This window comes from Miniopterus schreibersii (assembly GCF_964146895.1).
Source record: "Miniopterus schreibersii genome assembly, chromosome: 11".
Taxonomy (NCBI): Eukaryota; Metazoa; Chordata; class Mammalia; order Chiroptera; family Miniopteridae; genus Miniopterus; species Miniopterus schreibersii.
This window is the reverse complement of record NC_138111.1, coordinates 20698219-20718018: the sequence shown is the minus strand read 5'-3', so window position 1 is coordinate 20718018 and position 19800 is coordinate 20698219. Positions and strand designations below refer to the sequence as shown.

The 19800-nt window shown below is 46.6% G+C and overlaps 1 protein-coding gene across 1 annotated transcript in view; it reads right to left on the bottom strand.

The window, feature by feature from the left end:
• Positions 1–19800, bottom strand: part of ABCA1 (ATP binding cassette subfamily A member 1) — a 111026-nt gene that overhangs the window by 48467 nt on the left and 42759 nt on the right. The window contains exons 6-11 of the mRNA XM_081152359.1: positions 15799–15920; positions 13626–13802; positions 8480–8572; positions 3734–3974; positions 1897–2036; positions 1455–1571 (exon numbers count right to left, since the gene is read on the bottom strand). Of these exons, the coding sequence (XP_081008485.1) occupies positions 1455–1571; positions 1897–2036; positions 3734–3974; positions 8480–8572; positions 13626–13802; positions 15799–15920 (890 nt within the window). The remainder of the gene's footprint in view (positions 1–1454; positions 1572–1896; positions 2037–3733; positions 3975–8479; positions 8573–13625; positions 13803–15798; positions 15921–19800) is intronic.

The following is a 19800-nucleotide window of genomic DNA, read 5'->3' as shown; positions in this document are numbered from 1 at the left end:
CTGATAAATCCCTAGTCAGTGTCTCCAGCCTAACCACCCCCGGCTCTCCAGGTCCCGATATCTATCAGCCTATTGGACATCCCATCCCCACCACCCACCAGCTAGAAATAAAAAATCATCCCAGCGCCTCCCTGTCTTTCACCCCTCCACAATCAAGCAGTCATCAGGTGTCACCTCCCAACTCCTTGGCCACCCACTTGGATGACCTCCATCCTGGTCTCTGCCTTCCATCTTCTCCATTTAAGAGTAGGGAAAACATGTATCTACTTACAGACCCAAACTCATGGAATCTCTCCACACTCGTGGAATCCTCTGAGACTCAGAAGGAGAGAAGTTCAACAGGGAGAAAAGCAGAAACCAAGGAGAAGACCAGGGAGAAGAGGCCTGAGGTTACACCTAGGTTTATGTCACTGCCCATGGCTGGACCACATGAATCCCTCTACAGAGAAGAGACGAGCCCAGCAGACCCATACTTGAAGGGTATGAGTCATTACTATTATGAGTCAGGAATTATTCAGTAAATCCATAAAAATTACTATTCATGTTTTTCTCATTGAAGTCCCTTGGTTTTTAAAAGGCCCCAATTTAAGAATTCTACTTATGTAGCAGGACTAGCACAACAAAGATGACTGCAGCTTTCCCATCAGTGGAAGGTCCCTCCCAGGGCATCTGGGAACAGTCCTAAGCCTGAGACAGTACCTTCCAGATAGGTATCCTCTAAACCCCAGCTGCCCCTCTGATCAATGAGGTATCAAGACAAGAAACCTGGCAAAATCCATTCCTGCTTCTTAATGGGAGAGGAAACAAAAGGAAGTGGCCTCCCTCTCCGTGGAGATAGGAAACAGCTTAATGATTCTCTGGCTCAGCCCACTGCAGGGATGATGTGATTAAACGGCACTCAGGCTCAAGCAAAGGAGACATTCTGTTCTTGCTCAGACTCCTCTGCTTCTGAATCCAATTGTCTCCAGAGCACTAATCCCTTTCAAGTAATTTGGAAGCACTAAGTGCAATTAGCCTCCATGTGGTAACTGTGGCTCCTTTGGAGCAAGTATCTCACACCAATCTATGGGTCAGACCAGCCCTCTGCCCCCACACCCATGTCCAAGTTCTACCAAGACACAGGAAGGCTAAGCTGGCTCCAGAGCCAGAAATGAAAATAGTCAGGGTCCTGCAATCACTGAACTCTTGCTCCAAACACCAGCCCTCGCTCAGTTTCTTAGAAAACCAACGTTTGATCACCAGATGCATGGATGCTGATGTGCCTGAAATAGTGTTACCTGTGCACCATCACCTGCAGCTCTACTAAGTTGATGGCCCGGTGGCTTGGGCTCTGCTCAGTTACATCTACCCTGGTTAAATGTAAAGAACTCTCATCTAAGCCACTTCTGAGAAAGTGACCAGAAGCTCGCCCATCTAGCATCAAGCGGGCACAAGGTCACCAGAAGGACACTCACCCGGACAAGGTCCATTTCTGGGCTGCTCTCCATGTAGGTCCAGATCTTGGGGCTGAGCTCATCCCACATGCCTTTTATATCATTGAACACAGCCAGTTCCTGGAAGGTCTTATTCACCTGGTCAGGAGGGGAGCCAGGGAAAGCAGGAAAAAAGAAGAGAGGCAGAGACATGAGAAATGCAGCTGCTCCCTGAAAGACGCTCATCCCAGCAGCCCTCTTTCAGTCCTTCCCATCCCTAGGAAGTGCGTGCCTGCAGCTACAATTCAAATGCCCAAGGCTGGAGAGCAAGATCTCAATAGTCAGCCCCGGCCTGCATCAGACCCAAGGTTCTCACTCTTTGGAAATCCCAAAGAGGCAGGAGTTTGCTCAATATACTCCATCTGGAACTGCCTGTAATTCTGGCAGGATTCTGGAGAGGAAGCCCTGGGCCTGGGCAGCTTACCTCAGCCATGACCTGCCTCGTGGCTGGAGTGTCGGGCGTATATAGGATCTTCCCAACAAGCAAGGGCTTGAGAGCTTTCCATATGATGCGAGAGAGAGGACTGGACTCCAAACTCTTCATCAAATCATTGCAATAAGGACCTGTGAAGACGAAAGGCAAATATTCCTATGCATGCTCACAGACTTGTGGGAACTAGTAAGGCTTTGAAGCCAGCGAGAAGATCCTAGGTTCAAATTCCAGCCCTACCACTTAATAAATAACTTCACCGGTCTGAGTCTCAGTTTGCCCCCCTTTAAAAATAAATAGCTCCTTGGGAGAGATGTGGAGGATTAACTGAAATATATGTAAAGCCCTTAGAACCATGCTTGATAAATAATCAGAGTTTTTTATAACACGGATGATGGAACACTCACAATGGAGACGATCTAGAGAATGTACTTACTATGCACAAGCCTGAGTATCTCTAGATTCATACTCTCATGCCAGCCCTCGCCACTCTGTTTTCACTGAAAACAGAAGGCTGAACTCAGACTTTAGTTTTCAAGCAAAAATCAAGCAATTCCTTTAACTAATAGGTTTCATCACAAGTATATGTAATAAATATAACAAAAATCTTAAACTGAGAAATCAAAAGTTATAGGGTTTGATTTTCCAGAAGGATTCCTGGTTTTTGTTTGTTTGTTTCATTCCAGGTCCTTTTAGATACCAAGTATCCTCTACATGCTACAAAGACAATATAATTTAAAAAAAAAAAAAAAAAAGATCTGCTCACAATTATACCCATTGTGAAAATGAAGGTTCCCTTGGGCTGACTTGCAAAGTTAGGGGATGGCATTTCAGAAAACTGCCTGTAACGCCATCCCCTCAGGCTTGCAAAGCAGCCTGTGCTGTCTGGAGGGCTTTACTCCAGAGAAAAAGGAAAGGCTCTTGGGTTACAATAACGCACAAAAAGCTGCCTCACTTGTTGTCTGAAAGACACACCTGCGGTTGGAAATGGAGAAAGGCTCGCTTGCATCAAGTTTTCAAGGAAAAGGATGCCATTGTCTAAAACTGTAACACTGGCTCCTCGCTGTCACCGACCACAGGACACACATGCCCACAAAACAGCCCGGGTGTGACAGCAGATATGGAGTTACAAGGTCTTTTAACACTGCCTCGCAGCTAAGAACCAAAACAAACAGCTGATCAAATGCCAGGGCCTGCCAGTAGACACACGCCGGCATTAACAGGTATTTCAGAGGCTGTGTGGTTTACCAGAAAAAGCATGGAGTCAGGGGATCTGGACTGAATACCGGCTCTTGTGGATTAGCCATGGTGTGGTTTTGAACAAGTCGCTTAACCTCTCTGAGCCTATAGAATGTGGGGTTATAAAACCTTCCCTGAAGGGTTACTGTAAGGGTTAAGTGAGATAACAAATAGAAAGCACAGGAAATGTTCCCTACAATGTTGACTTTTATGTTGTTATTATTATTACTGTTATTTTTAAGTTTTTATTATAAAGCATACCTCAAGGGGGAGTAGAGAGGAGAGGGAGGGGGAAGAAGAGCCTTGATTACTACGTTCCCCAGAAAACTGGGAGATCAGCTTTCAATCATTCATTTATTTGATAAACACACTGTGTACCTGAGATGCACCAGGCCCCATTCAAAGAAGTGGGCACAGGTGGCTAATCAGGAAAAGATGCTCCCCCCAGGTGCTCAGTCTGGTGAGCAAGCACACAGGAGCATCCAAGGCTGCTACAGAGGATGAGGGTAAGCTCGAGGGAGGGGGTGATGCAGGGCCGCCCAAGTCTACATCTAAGGTGGGCTGGGGCCAGGGCTTTGGTCAGCACACTCACTTGTAGAATTGTCATAGAGGATGCCAGCATCCTCCTCGGTGCCATTGCCTCCAAAGAGGGCTTTGTAGTTGTTGTCCTCATACCAGTTGAGGGACTTGATCTTCAGGCCCCCACCCTCGGGGTGGCCACAGACGATGCGGGAGACAGCCTGGTATATCTGGGTGGAGGAGATGGAGCTGTTCACGTTGGTCAGAAACATCACCTCCTGCCGCATGTCACTCCAGCTCCTCATGCTGAACAGCTGAGGTTGGGGATCAAGAGGAAAAGGCGGGAAAAAGAGAAAAGGTAGAGGGTTGGAGACAGAGAAGAGAAAGGAACATGTTATTTTCTTGAACTCTCCAAAGCCACATCCCAGAACATAGCTTGTATGATGTCATCTCCTCAAAGCCTTGTGATGAGATTGCCAGAGCCATGCTGCTTCCGCTGTGGCTCAGGGACCGGCGGCATCAGCGTGATCTGAGAGGTCTGAAAGCAGATTCTGATCTATCTACGATTCAAATCTGCATCTTCATGAAGTGCCAGGTGATTCCCAGGCACGTTAAAGATGGAGAAGCACAGTTTAGCAGCTAGCGGAGCCCCCGGCGACGGGCTTTATTTCATTCCGCTTACCTTCTGGTTTACAGGAGAGAATGCTTTTTCCGAACAGCTATGTGCTCACAAACACACATCAGGAGCTGCTCACACCCTCAATCACCGGCTCCTTTCTAAAACAGCTCCAAGTTCACTGTGGAAACTGAGGAGCCCCCGCCCCTCGGGAGAAAAGGCACTGTACGTGCTGTCCCACCCTCGTCTCAGTTAAGTGCTGGGCAACTTGGAAAAAGCATATGATGGGACACCCGAGTTTGAATCCCAGCTCTGTCTCTCATTAGCTCACAGCCCTAGAAAAGTCACTCCTCTAAGGCCCAACTTATCATCAAGATGATGACAGAGGGTGGTGCTGAGGAATAAATCACATGACACACGAGAGGGGCCCTGCACCGAACAGCGCCTGCAAGCGATGAGTCAGACGCTCCGCAGCCGGGGGCTGTGTCTGACTTCCACTCGGCAAGTGCTTTGTCTCCCATACAAATGTACTCTGGCACCTTGTGGAGTTCTTGGCCCCACTGCTCTTATAATTAAATATTTATAGAGCACTCTGTATTTCCACACAGTTCACAATACATCACTAACACATCCCTCCAGCCCTTGAAGAGTCACTGCACGCTCTCACCACCTGAAGATCAGACCGTGCCGTGCAGAGTGGACACCGCGAGGCCCCCGCGCCTTAGAGGCCTAGAACCCGGCTCCACGGGCCCGGGTCTCTGTCTCGCAGGGCTGCTGGCTCCTGTGAGTCACTCGGTCCCGGAGGCTGCGGATCCTGACCGCCTCCTGCCCCAAAGGGGAACCAGGTACTCCAGGGGTGGGTCAGCTGTCACAAACGTTTGTCCCTCTGGAGAGGGAGGCCTAACACACCCCGCGAGAACACAAATAGGTGGCTAGCTTTTCCTCACTTTATCTCCTCACACCCTGTATGAGGTGTACAGACAGGGAAGGACAAACAGCCAGACCACCTTTCCTTTTGCGTCGGTGGGTGAAACAACCCTGGAGACTTTTAAGGAATAGTCACCTCTTTCCACAGGTGGCCTCACCGCCACCACCCTGCCGTGCCCCAACCAGAACAAATTTCCTCCCACATTGGACAGAGGCACCGTAAATGGTGAAGTTACTCCCAACGGTCGGCTCTTCCCCGCACCTGTCTTATGTGCAAACTCCTATTCGTCCTGCACCTCCGCTCACGCTCCGCACCTCCTCGGCGAAGCACTCGCGCTCCTGCTCGCGGCCCGCCGGAGGTGGGCTGTGACAATCTCCCGAGCCGCGGGTGAACGGCTGACTGACCTGCCTTCTTAACCCGCTGCGAGAGCCCCCCCACGGCCTCTCCGCAGTTAACAGCCGGAAGGTAAACAGTCTCATACTCTAGGGCACGTCACACGCCTGCCCCTCTGCTCCAAGCCTCTGCTGGCCTCCCATCTCACTCAGCAGAAATCCAGCCCCACCAGGCCTACAGGCCCTCACCTCCTCTGACCTCTCACCTCCTTCTCGACCTCTCACCTCCTCCTCTGACCTCTCACCTCCCTCTCTACCTCTCACCTCCCTCTCTGACCTCTCACCTCCTTCTCGACCTCTCACCTCCTCCTCTGACCTCTCACCTCCCTCTCTGACCTCTCACCTCCCTCTACCTCTTACCTCCCTCTCTGACCTCTCACCTCCCTCTACCTCTTACCTCCCTCTCTGACCTCTCACCTCCCTCTCTGACCTCTCACCTCCCTCTCTACCTCTCACCTCCTTCTCTGATCTCTCACCTCCCTCTCTGACCTCTCACCTCCCTCTCTGACCTCTCACCTCCCTCTCTACCTCTCACCTCCCTCTCTGACTTCTCACCTCCTTCTCTGATCTCTCACCTCCCTCTCTGACCTCTCACCTCCCTCTCTACCTCTCACCTCCCTCTCTGACCTCTCACCTCCTTCTCTGATCTCTCACCTCCCTCTCTGACCTCTCACCTCCCTCTCTACCTCTCACCTCCCTCTCGACCTCTCACCTCCTTCTCGACCTCTCACCTCCCTCTCTGACCTCTCACCTCCTTCTCTGACCTCTCACCTCCTTCTCTGACCTCTCACCTCCTTCTCAACCTCTCATCTCCTTCTCTGACCTCTCACCTTTGCCCGCCCTCTCACTTGCTCACTTGGTTCTGGCTACCCGGGCCTCCTTCCTGATCTTTAAATACATTCCGTCATCATGGCTATATCTGTGGTTCCTCCACTAGATCCACTCAGCTGCCAAGTCCTGTGTATCTGTATTTTCTTTCTTTCACGAGTCTCCTCTCTATTTGACACCAGTTACCACCAGAGTCCATCAGACAAGTGGGCTATAAAGCAGCAAGAACACAGGCTTAGAAGTCCAACAGTCCTGGGTTTGAATCCCAGTTTGCCAATTAACTAACCAGGTGACTGTGGGCAAGTCATCTAACTTTTCTGAGCCTGTCATCTGTAAAATGGGCACAAGAAGACCCATTCATATTTGTCACATGGATTATACAGAAAAATTGGGTGAAACTACATGAAGCAGGGGAGCTCCTCAGAAAAATGTTGGCTCACTTTTCCTTCATTGGTTGTGCTCTGGTCAAGACAACCAGCTTTCTCTCCAAACACTGAACAGATAACAAGGGTATTTATTTATTTATTTATTTATCTCCTCCCATCTGTCCCAGAGAAATAGCAAGTTAGACCATGGGTAACTTGTGGTCAAAGTGACTTGAAGGTTTTATACTGAGAGGAGGAGATGACCCCTGCCTGCCCTGGACCCAGAGCAAGCAGCACACATGGAAGCAGCTGCCAAGAAAAATGTATATTGCTCAGTTGGAGAGTTTCTGCCACATCAGCAGCAGGAACATCACATGCTTTTAATTATTTTTTTTACCCCAGACAAAAGGCAGGCCAGTGATGTAAGAGGAAACAGCTGTCCCCAGACCCTGAGCATAGTGGCAGCCCATGCTTCAGTCCCTGCTCTGCTCTACGGCTGGGAGAGGGCCTGGAGGAGCTGTTAGTTCAGGGCATGTCCATGTCAGCTAACGGGACCCTAGAGAGATGGCTACGGGCCTGCCGGGCAGTTTGTGTGTCTCTTTCTGCCTCCTGGAAGAGCCCCAGGTGACCCAGCCTCTCCCCTTACAGAAAGATCACCAGCATTCATAACCGAAGTAACCAAGGGCAGCTGGAAGAGGGCTTCTTTTCCTGAAAGGGACCCAAAAACCAAGCCTCTTCAGTCAGACACACACGAGCAGAACGTAAAGAAAAAAGAAGCCAAAACAACAAAGTGTCGTCTGTTTAACCTGCGTGTTTTCTGTATTTTCCAAATATTCTACAGTTTCCACAGTGAACATGCAATACTTTTAGTCCCAGAAAACAAAGGAAGTTTTGATATCTCAGAAAAATGATACGAAGAACAAAAGATGAGTTCGAGAAGCAACTCAAAATAAGGCTGGACCGAGTCTGAGACTATTTCCCCACAAATCAGCACTGTCCACTGTCCTATACATTGAGGCCTGACTTGTTCTGCCCACTGCCCACCAGCTCAGCTCCTTATACACTGGGCTCCAGGACAGTCCCTCCTTCCCAATCAAATCTGAAACAAGGCTGGGTCTCAGAAAAGGGAGGCACACACTGGCTGGGAGGCCAAGGAACGATGAACTGCTTTTGTGAGCACCTACAGGCCCTCTGATCCTCTGACAAAGGTTGTTCTGATATATCTGTCAACATGTGGGCCCGAAAGGTGGACTCAACTTAATGTTCATCAAGAGACACTATTCCCAAAGTGGAACCCCAGAGGCCAGATGTTTACAGGGGGAAGATCTGAATTAGAGGGACCCATGTTACTTCCTTTAATTAGCAAACAAATGTCTTGGTAAAAAGATGCTCTGGCCTTGCAACTAAAGAAGACATGTGAAGAAGTTTCTCAGAATAAAAACAGAGGAAAGTTCTAGACTAGATATTGGGCGTTTAGCCACTAATTAGCTCTGAGACATCAATAAGTCTGTTTCTTCATTTCTAAAGTAAGGAGATCAAACTACATCATTTTAAAGATCATTGATACCTCTAACATTGATTGTACATTTCATATGATATTCGACTCAAAAGAACCCTGTCAGTCAACCTTAGGGTCAAAAAAAACGACAGCGGATGGTCTGCCTTCTGGTGCTGGAAAGACACGACTTACCTCTTGGGCCAGAGTCCCGAGACTGTCCAGCAATGTTTTTGTGCCTTCAGCCAGCTCCCTGGTCAGGAAGGGAGATAGAGAGTCTAGTTCTGTCTGGAATGAGAAAAAAAATTACTTTGTTTTTAAGCTCAAATGTAAACCTGAAATCTCTATTGAAAATAAACAAGTTAATTAAAACCATTCATAGTCTTGAGTTTAAAACACAAGAAACCCGCTCCTAACCAATATAGGACACTAAAATTATTCTAACTCTATGTTTGCAGGTTGTTTATTTCAGGTAAGAATTACCAGTTCTTCGGTGAGTGCTTTAAAATGGTATAAAAATATATATATTAAAAACTAGTTGATATGTAATAGATAAAAATCTCATGTGTATATATTTAATTGTTATATGCCACCTAGCTACACAGCAAATATAAAACAATAATTAATTAGGCTAAAGGAAAAGATACTTTAGAGTAGGAAGCCTAAGCCAACCAGTATGATATTGTTAATAGAATGCAAAAATATATAGGGTGGCATAGAAGCTTGCAACTCCAGAATAGTGGTTACCTCTGATGAAAGAGGCAGGGACATTGCAGGTGGCATCAACTGTATCTGTAATGTTTTATTTCTTGCAAAGCATGGTAAAATGATGGATAATGGTACAAGGGTGTTCTTTATGTTCTTCTCTGTACCTTTTTGTATATTTGAACTATTTAATAATCTTTCCTTTTTTAAAAAAATACGTTTTTACTGATTTTAGAGAGTGAGGAAGAGGGAGGGGGGAGAGAGAGAGTGAAACATCGATTGGCTGCCTCTTGCATTCTCACTACCAAGGATCGAGCTACAACCCGGCATGTGCCCTGACTGAGAATCAAACCAGTGACCTCCCGGTGCCTGGGAGAATCCTCAACCAACTGAGCCACACCTGCCAGGGCCATGGTTTTTTTTTAATTCAATGAAAGATAAGGGGGGGGGGGGGAAGGAGGGAGATAGGGCAGGAATGAAGGAAGGTCAAAGAATATAAGGTGGCTTGAATAGTATCAGATCTGAAAGATGTAACTTCCTTGAATAACATTAACCCCAGGAAACAGGCCTTGAAACTAGGCCACAAAATGAATTCTGAGACCATGTGCCTGCACTTCTAACTGCGGTCTCCTGCTCATACTCGCTTGACAAAGGCCGGCAAAGCCTGCCAAATCATTTTCCAAAGAGCTCCAGTAAATAACTCAGCTCGGAATTCCTGCTATTATTTTTTTCCTAACCAAAAACATCCCCTTGGCTATGAACTTATATGGGTCCCTCTTGACCAATGGAGGCAAGTATTCTCTTGTATTAAGGAAGGAAACAAGAGGAAAGAAGGAAAATAAAACCCTTAGTGAAGGACTGTACATTCCGTGTTGAGCTAACAGGAATTCATGCATTATTCAATATTTTTAGATCATAACTAAATACTGTAATATCTTTAGAGGAAGAATACACAAATGCTTGTTGTATTACTCAAGCGCTCCCACCCACTTCTACAAAATGTGTTACTCACAACACAGTAACATTTCCTAAAAGCATGACATTCTGTGCTGCTGTCCCCAGAATGACAAAGGCAATTGTGCCCCATCCTTTCCGGGTCTAACAGATAACTTCATTATTTTCTTTCCTCACTAGCTTAGTAGCTAAATTGTAAAAAACCGAAAAATTCAGAGGCAACTTGACTTTCATTTCTGAGCTGGTGTTTTATTTCAGCTCAGTGTTCAGCATGGCTCCCGGGACATAATAGCTAGATACCCAGTAAATGTCTGTGGAAGAAAAGTCAAAAGAAAGGGAGAAGCACATTAGGGGGGCTAGGTGGACTGGTGTGAGTCCTGCTTCAAAGGTCATTCAAATTCCCGGGTGTACTCTGTCTTACATTCACCTCATCACGTCACTCACCCTCTAGAGTCTTTGAGTGATTCCCCTTGCTCTAAAGACAAGGCCCAAAGCCTAACATGGCTCTTGATCAGCTGACCTTTGCCCACCTCGGCGTGGCATGTCATACATTCCTTCTCCCATCAAACTCCCCATAGAGACCTCCACTCCACCCTGAGCTCCCCAATCACATGCAGTTCCTCTACATGCCACCTTCTCCTCTCTCCCAACCAGGAGCCATATCCTCTGCCTGGAAATTCTTCCCCTGTTCTTGACCTGGCTAACTCCAATTCTTTAGTTCCAACCTAGAGGACGCTTCTTTCCTGATCCTCAAATACTGGGCTACAAGGCCCATCAGCACCTGCATAGCACCTAGCAGAGGGGCTGTTACTCTGCATAGCATCTGCTCCCCCACCAGCAGGGAAGCTTAGAGAAAACTGAACCTTGCTCACCACTGCCTCTGGCCCAGTACATGGCACAGATCAGTGCTGAATAAATATTTACTGAATGAAAGTGTTTGTTTATAAAGGATCACTATACAAAATGAAGACCGGGAGGGGTTACTACCAATGCATTAGAAGTCACAGCCAACTAGAAATAGAAGACCGAACACTTGTGAAATGAAAACGTAATTGAAAACTCTCTTCAACTTACAAAAGTCTTATCTACACAGAGATTTTTTCAGGGACTCTACTACGAAATAAAGTGAAATGTGGATGTATTTTCAACATAATGCACAATTTTGTTTTCCTCCTGCCAATGCAAGTAACCATGTGTTTATTGGGACATGTCAAACTTCCGCTAAATATTCTCATAACGTAGATTAAAATCTCTACTTCACTTCGCCCATATTCAGAAACACCAGCTCAGGACTAGGATTTATGTTGTAGTGCAGACTGAAAATAAACCACCACGATGATCACCACCCAGAAGCAATCACTGTCACTTTCCCATGATTTATAGGACCATAAAGTTTTCCTTTGAGGGATATTTTAATATTTTTAAATCAAAATAGGGAATTATAAAACTCATGTCTGAGGAAGGTACTAATTTTGAAAAAACAATTCGGCAATTTAAATATTAACTTTTAAACTTGGTATGTTTAATCTATTAAAATACTTCTTTTTTTTCTTTGCTATTTCTAAACACAGTTAAATATACCTACTACCACATAGCTCAAGACCAAAAACAAACCTCTATCTTAGAAATGCCAGTGTTTTCTAAAGAAGAAATAATATTATTGAGGCAAAAATGTACAGATGGGGTTGAGTAGTCATATTAACACACTGCTAAATTCACCAAAAATTTATCCTGTTCTATGACTCCCCCTTTTCCCACAGGAATTAGGTGAATATGGAGTCTAAAGAGTAAATCCAGGAGGCATGTCATCTACCATTTACCAAATAACGGGGGTCGCAACTGCTTGCCGAGCGAAAGCATATGCTGTAAACAGGTGGGCAGTAAAATCAAAGCCAAACAAAACCTGACAGTTCCCACAAATGTCTGAATTCCAGGAAGAAGAAAACAAGCAAATGTTTTCTCCTGCAAAAGAACCCACGCACATGCTTTAGGACTGCATGTGACAAGTTGAAGGATCTGGCCCCCCAAAAGTCACCAGCCACACCCCATCTGTGTTCTGAGTCCCTGTCTAAGAGTCCAGAAGGCAGCAAACAAAGACCCTTCAAGACAAGGATGACTTTGTTGACCCCCTTCTCCATCTGCTCCTTCAATCTACACACAGCCCAGCTGTGAGATCACTGGTCTTCCAGGGACCTCAAGGCACCCTCGCCGCACCTTCTTTGTCCCATAAACAGAATCCCGCCTTTGAAAGAATGGGCTGCATGAATCAGAATGTGAAGCAGAACTTTCCCTTTTAGGGTGAAGGTCCTCTCAGAGGTCAAGACAATCTAGTCACATGGATGTGCTAACCAAGTTGTTACTGAAATGGAGGTAAACTGGTACACCTGTCCTTCCTAACTCAAGGCTCCGACTCTATTTCCTCACCTCCTTCGCATCACTGAGACAAGGGTGAGGGAGCCAGGACTAGAGGCCAAGGCTAGTGAACCCCACATTCTTTTCATTGTGGCTCACAGTGCCCCGTGTTGACAAAGACTGTTGTCAGGGAGCTGTTGGAGGTCATCGGTGAAAATGGGATGGACGGGAGCCCTCATGCTACAGACCCAGGACCTGTGAGAAATGCCTCAAGTTACCAATCTCAGCTTTAAAATTGGAGTTATCCTCGATTATCTGGATGGGTCAAATCTAACACATGAGGCCTTAAAAGCAGGGGACTTTCTCCGGCTAGGGGCAAAGAGATGTGGCAGGAGGAGTCAGCGAGATTTGGCACCACTGTGAGGATCCATCTCTCTACAAAGAAATTGTGGCACAAAGCCCCAGAGGATTCTAACTTCTTTGTATTATAATGAGGAACATCTCTTTGCAGGCATATCTTTCTTCCAGGGCTCTTTCCCTGGTTGTAAAAGAAACTAATGACCAATCAGAGCGCTAACTGGTGAGTAAAAACACTGAATGTTAAATGATGCTGTTGGAGGGGCCGTTCACCAGAGCTCTCACAAAACCCCCCAAAATGCACCTGTTCTGGAACTATATACAACACTCCAAGGACCAAAATGCTCAGGTTCATCCCCATTCTTTGAGTAAGAATGAACATGTATTCTCTGAACTATTATTCTGCTTCTCTGAACTATTGATTCCTAGACTAATCAGACTTTGTTGGCAATTTCTTTTTTTTTTTTGGTAAATGCAATTTTGTCTTTGGTTAAGTTAATTATTGAGTGTGCTTCCATCCAAGTCCAAGGTTTTCCCACTGTGATGGTTCAGTGTCTCCTTTCTGATGGGCCTTTTAAAGTGAATAGATATCTACTTTTCTATCAATGCTTTTGAGACTTTTTTAAAAATCTGGACTGGAGAACTCTTTTTTCAAATGATTTCTTATAATCTCAAATTATGATTTTAAAAACAAACAAACAAACAAAAAAGCCTGGTCTTCTCTGATTGAAACAGACACAAGGGACCTTGGGCTTAGATTAAGAGCCACACCCAACCCATCCTTCCTCCATTTACTCTTTGAGAGATCGCCCAAAAGTTTTTAAGAACAGTTAGAATACCACTGAGCTAAATTACATCTCAAACTCCCAGCCAGCTCTGTTTCTACAAAAACAAAGTCACGTTGTCCAAAGAAAAATTTCACATTCCAAAAGAATTAGTGCTTGAAGCTTCTCCACACAGCACACCCACTCACCAGGATCGGCTTCAGAATGTCCATGTTGGAGAGAAACACTTGCTCTGCAGCATCCAGTTTCTCCCCTGGCAGGCTGCAGAGCCTGGAAACTTCTTGGTCACCGAGTTGGATCACCTTTCCTAACTTGGATCCACTACACAGATTAGTCAAACGTAACTGGTAGCCGTGCAAGAATACCTGGAAGCATTTCATGCAAAGAGAGACAAGCAAAACTGGATTACAAAGATGGAACACTGGGTGCTTGAAGCCTATTAGGGGATTTTACATCAACACAGCTCTGAAGAATGGCCACCACTGCAATAGTCCAATGCATCGAGTCTCTTTAATAAACTTTGGAATGTGTCAAGGCCCGATCTAACGGGATATTTAAACCTGAATGTTGTCTTTGACTCGTCTCCCACTCCCCTGTCCTTGAGAAGGGAAATCCTGAGTCCAAGTCTTTTCTCAAAAGTGGGACACATGACTCAGTGACTAGGAATCTTGAGTGTGAAAAACATTCTCATTATTTTGGAACTTATAATATGTTCAACTGGGGTTGAGCTGAATTATAGGGGAAAAGTGTCTATTCTGTTCATTTGTAGGCAGAGATATTTAACTGATGCAACGAACTGTTCAAGCAATTTCAGAACTTGGAACTCTTAGTTTTGCTTGCCTTGGAGCACAGTGCCAGCAAGCCAAGGTTCTCATCTACTGAGGCCAATCCAAAGTCATTCTTCTATGTTCATTATAGCAGAGCCCCTAGCGAGCCTCTGCTTGGCCACATTTTGCTCACTTCATTAGCTTTTCTGGGCCTAAATAAACTGAGCTTCTTATACGGTCCTTACTGTCCATTAGACTGCAAATTCAATACAACGAGGGGTCTTAGTTTTCCTACTCACTTTGCATCCACAGTGCTGGAACATAACAGACGGTAAGTATTTGCGAATAACGAGTGGGTGATGCAGACTCTTTTATTACTCCAGGTTAGTTTAAATTGATGCAAGTAGACCGCCTTGTAGTACAACCTATTTTAAGTGATGAACCTAAAATTTCACAAAACCCATGTGGCTCTCTAACACTGCCACAGTTTCCGTTAAGTTTTCACCCACTGCCAGGTACTCAATTGCACCTCAGTCTGACTCCCTTCTCTAAATGCCCTGGCTTTCAGGCTGTTGGCCTACCTTAGTATCTGTGTTTAAGAACACAGACTACACAAAGAAGCTAATTACCACTCAAAGACCACCTCCACACTTAGGACATCCCTCATGTTAAACTGATTGGACATGACAGATATGAAATTGGCAGGGGGCAATGGAAATCATGCTAAATGCAACTATTTTCATACGCCTGCTCCCTTTGGCCCATCTCCCAACCACACAATTGCTAAACACAAGGCATATTTTCCTAGTTTCATAAGGGCAAGCAGTAAGCACATTTTTCTAATTTTAAAAGTTCTAGAGCATATGCAGCAAAGATCTTATTTTCAGGCATAAACATTTCCACTACTTCTGCTTATTGTAAAGACAAGCTGGCACGCAGACACGAGACAGGGTAAGGAAGCAGTTCCCCTTTCTGTCAGAGAACAATTGTGAGAAGCCCCTCTGAAAATCAGTAACCATGTGAGCTGGGCCTACCACCCACTCCACAGGAGCTGTGTATCTAATGATGCTGAGGAAGTGTTCTAAGAATGGAAGGTTAAAAATCCATATAAACTCTAACATTACTTCCTGGTTATACAAATTAGGGGGGAAAACAACAACAAACATTTTCTGCTTATATTTCTGTCTTTAAAGAAGCATTTTCTTTTTTTTAATCTGCTGACAGAGCTGCTCCAGATCAATAATTCTCAACCCTGCTTACTGTCTCAGAACTGTGAACTTTTAACAAAAGTGCTTAATTCGTCTTAACTTAAATTCATCCCCCTTTTAGGAGAAAGTTGGCTACAACTGCCAATTGACAGGCAGGAAATCAGTTTTATTTCAACCAGCTGGCCCATGCCAGCAGGTTGCACGTTCCACTCTCTGAGCAGCATGGCAAAGCCAGCCTGAGCAGGGAAGTAAAAATAGGTGAATCTGAGCTAACACGCTCCTTCAGTGCCATCACGAAGACAGGGGCTTATTCATTCCTTTCCAGGCGCTCTTGAACAATGTCACTGCGAGCAGCCCCACCAAGGACGCTTCAGGTGGCAGCCTACCTTGCGAAGGCTGACACTGGCCCCCAGCATTCTGTCCACAGCGGGCCTTGGCAGAGAGAGGTTGTGATGCAGGAATCCAGAGAAGGTTTCATTGTCCACCAGGAAATCCCGGAGTGTCAAATCTGCCGAGAAATACCGTTTTATTTTCATTTAATAACTAACTCAAAAAACACACACACAATAGGGCAAGTGGAGAAAACTATCATAATATTGGACTGCCTCGTCTTAAACTATTCGACAACCACAGGCTTCTGGATCAAGCACACAGAGAAACAAGGTTGGAGAGCTTTGTCGTACCTGGAGGGACATGAAAAGGTTACTTTCTAAAGACATGGAGAGCCACACTCAGCACGAGCTCCTAGACTCAACAGTGCGACAGTGCTGTACACACACACGCACGGCCTCCCCTTGCTTTCCAAGGAAAAAGCCAAACCTTTTAAATGATCTCACCCACCCCACCTGAGATCTGTGACACCAACCCCACTGCTCCTGCCTCCCACTGCCATCTCAGGTAGCTAAAATCGGAGGTATTTAAAGTCTCATTCCCTGAAGCCCTGGGGCGGGTTTCCTCCTAAGGAACAGTGGTTCTCAGGCTTGAGTGGGCATCAGAATCACCTGCAGGGCCTGTTGAAAAGCTTGCTGGCCCCCATCCCAGAGTTTCTGATTCAGAGGCCTGGGGGGGAAGCTGGAGAATGTGCATTTCTAACAAGCTTCCAGGTGATGCTGATGCTGCGGGGCCAGGGCCCCCACTTAGAGAGCCACTGGGGTGGAGCATTACACATATCCAACGGCCTCCACAGACACGGTCTCATTTTAATTCCAAACATGGAGCATGTGATACGGAGCTCCAAAACCCAGGTCTGCCACGGTTTAAGAAAACACATAAGCCCAGCCGGAGTGGCTCAGTGGTTAAGCATCAACCTATAAACCAGGTCAATTTCCAGTCAGGGCACATGCCCGGGTTGCAAGCTTGATCCCCAGTAGGGGGCGTGCAGAGGACAGCCCATCAATGACTCTCATCATTGATGTTTCTACCTCTCTCTCCCTCTCCTTCCTCTCTCTGAAGTCAATAAAAATATATTTTTTAAAAAAAGGACACGTGTAAGTATATACTAAAAAAATCACCCATACTGATGGATTGCCACAGGGTTTCATACTGAACCCCTTTAAAAAATAAGCCCTCCAGGTGCATTGAGAAAAGGCTCCAATCCTGTGTAGTGAAGCAGAAAAAGCACTGGCCAGTGACGCAGAATTTCAGTCCCCAGGGCTGGAGGCTGTGCACGTGGTGTGGCTTGGGTATTTCATATCATCTTCCTGAACCTCAGTTTCCTCATCTCCACACAGAGAGGTCTCGGACCAGATGCTTGGCAGCCTCCCCCTGCCCCAACTCTAAAATACCATCGCTCTTCCTGCCCTGTTTCATTTGTCCCTTCTTCTCCTTCTGCTCCACTCTCTTAATAACCCAGCTTCTTCCAATAAAGAGAAAACCAGCTAATCGTGGCCGGGCAGCCGCTGTCTGCAGCCTGCAGCCCACAGACCCAGGCACTACCTGACCTCTAGGGGGCAAACCCTGCAAACCTAAGTCATTTAACTGAAGAGAAACAGGTCAGATCTGAAAATGGGGCTGCAGTGGGAGGCTTAAAGAGGACAGGAGCCAACCCTGGGAGCCAAGGGGGTCATGTGCAGAGATCCAGTGGGAAGGCCCCACAGCCTAGCCAGACCCTCGCCTGATCCCAGCCTGCTCTGCTCATGCAAACTTGAGGAATGCAGTTATAGAAAGGAATTAAGCACAGTTCCCGTCTCTAGACGGGCGTCTCTGGCTGCATCTAGTTCTTCCTTCAAGCAGCCGCTCTTCCTTGCCCAGTGAGTGCTCCTCCTCGGAACAGGTACTCCTACAGACGGCCCCCTGCGCGGCATTCACCATCACGACGTTGTACTGTTACCACAGGGCTCACCTCTGTAGTCGTCAAACCTCAGGGAGTCTGGGATTCACTTAGGAAGCATGCTAACGTGCAGTTGCTTGGGCTCGATCCCCAGAGATCCTGGAATAGTGGATCTAGAATGGGGCCTAAGAATCTATATTTTAATAAGCACCCCTTGTACTTTTGATGCAGGGGTTCTGGGGGTCATACTTCTAGGAATGTTGTTTTATTTTTATGCTAATATAGGTTTTATCTCTGTGTCGCAGGGCCTAGATCAGGGCCTGCCAAAGAATTACTGACCAGTGAAGGACGGCTGAGTAATAAATATTAGGAGATGGGATTGGGACTAGGAAGATTCCAGAAGTATCTGAGCAGCATCACAGGAGACTTCCTTTCAGCTGAGCAGGTCCCAGAAAGGATCAGCAGTGTCAGGATGAGTCCCCCAGCCACATCCCAGGAATAAACAGGACCCCCAGTCACTAGTATTACACTCCCGGGGAGACAAAGTGGCATCTGGGGTGTCCCAGCATCCCTATGGTGGGGCTAAGCAGGAAGGGATGTAGGAAAGCTGGTGGCTTCAACTGGGGTTCAGCAAGAAAAGCCAGGCCCTGAGCACTGTGGAACAAAGGAAAAAGCACCAGGCTCGGGGGCTGGACCTCTCCGAGCCCTGGACAGGACAGAATACACGCATGAGCTGACTCTCACTGACCAGGTGGACCACAGATTCCTCCCGAGTGTGAAAGGCCAGCGCAGCACGTGGACAGTGTGCTCGGGAATTCAGAACAGCAGGGCGGCTAACGTGTGGGAGGCCGCCCCCGGCTGCACTTGCTACGGGGCTAGGTCACCAGCAACACTCTCCAGACCAGCGAGCGTGCTCAGTGTATTTATAAGACTCTTCTGTTATGTCAACAGGCTCTAAGTATGAGAACAGCTGGATGCGATCAAACTCCAACTGCCTATCAGTGAATCCCTCGGATGAGGCATGAGAACCAAGAAGCTGATGAGACAGTCAAGGACCCCTGGCTGTGCATGTGCAGAGGGGTGAGGTCACTGGGTGGGGAAGCAGCAAGGAGGCCAAAGACACGTGACTACAAAGAACGTGCACTCTGGTCACATGGATACCACACATGTGGACACTGAGAGTCACTCCCTCCTCCCCCAACAGCAGCTGCAGCGGGTGTGGACACAGGTTCTCAACCCTGGCTCCCGTTAGACTCACAGAGGGAGCTTCACGAAAATCCCAGTGCCCAGGCCACACACCCCAACCACTAATCAGAGCTGGGCCTCAGACCCAGGCATCAGGATTTTGTAAAACATCCCAGGCGATTCCAGACAAGTTTGAGAAACAATGGTATGGTGAAAGTTCAGGGATATGGGACCAGGAAAAAAAAAATCTAAATTTGATGCTAGGCTCTACTGTTTATTAATGGTGTGGCTTTCGGAAATTCATTTTGCTTTCCTGAGCCCAAGTTTTCTTACCTAAAAGGTAAGAACAACAGTATCCACCTTTCAAAGATATGAGAATTAGAGATATACCTATGTAAAGCACAAATGGTGAGCAACTGGCCCGTGGTAGCTGCTCAATAAACGGTAATTTGTGATTTTGAAAAGGGTTTTTTTCACTCAACTTTACCAATGTGCCACTATGAAGTATAGAGAAAAGGTAAGGCCACAGGCCCTGCCCTCAAGGGGCCCCCAAGGCTAGTAAGGGAGAGGAGAGGCAAGTCAATAAAACAGGAGAAATGAGGAAGCCACAGACGACAGCTCATGAACCGTTTGACCAAGATGAGTTTTATCTGCAAGCGTTTCATGGTGGAGAGTCAGGCCAAAGCCAAATTCTGGAAAAGAACAGAGAGCCAAACTTGCCTAGAAGTGTGGCTGGTGAGTGGAAGAAGGCCTCTCGTGGTGGCAGGGACGAGGGCACCCTACTGTCATAGCGCTTTGCATGTAGTAGGTTGTCAAAAAAAATGTCTTTAAATGAATAAATTACCAACAAGAAGATAAACAGAGAGGCGATTCCTCAAAGCCTAAGAGTTGGGAACTAAGAAGAGAAGAGGAAGGAATGTGGTGTGAGGCCAGA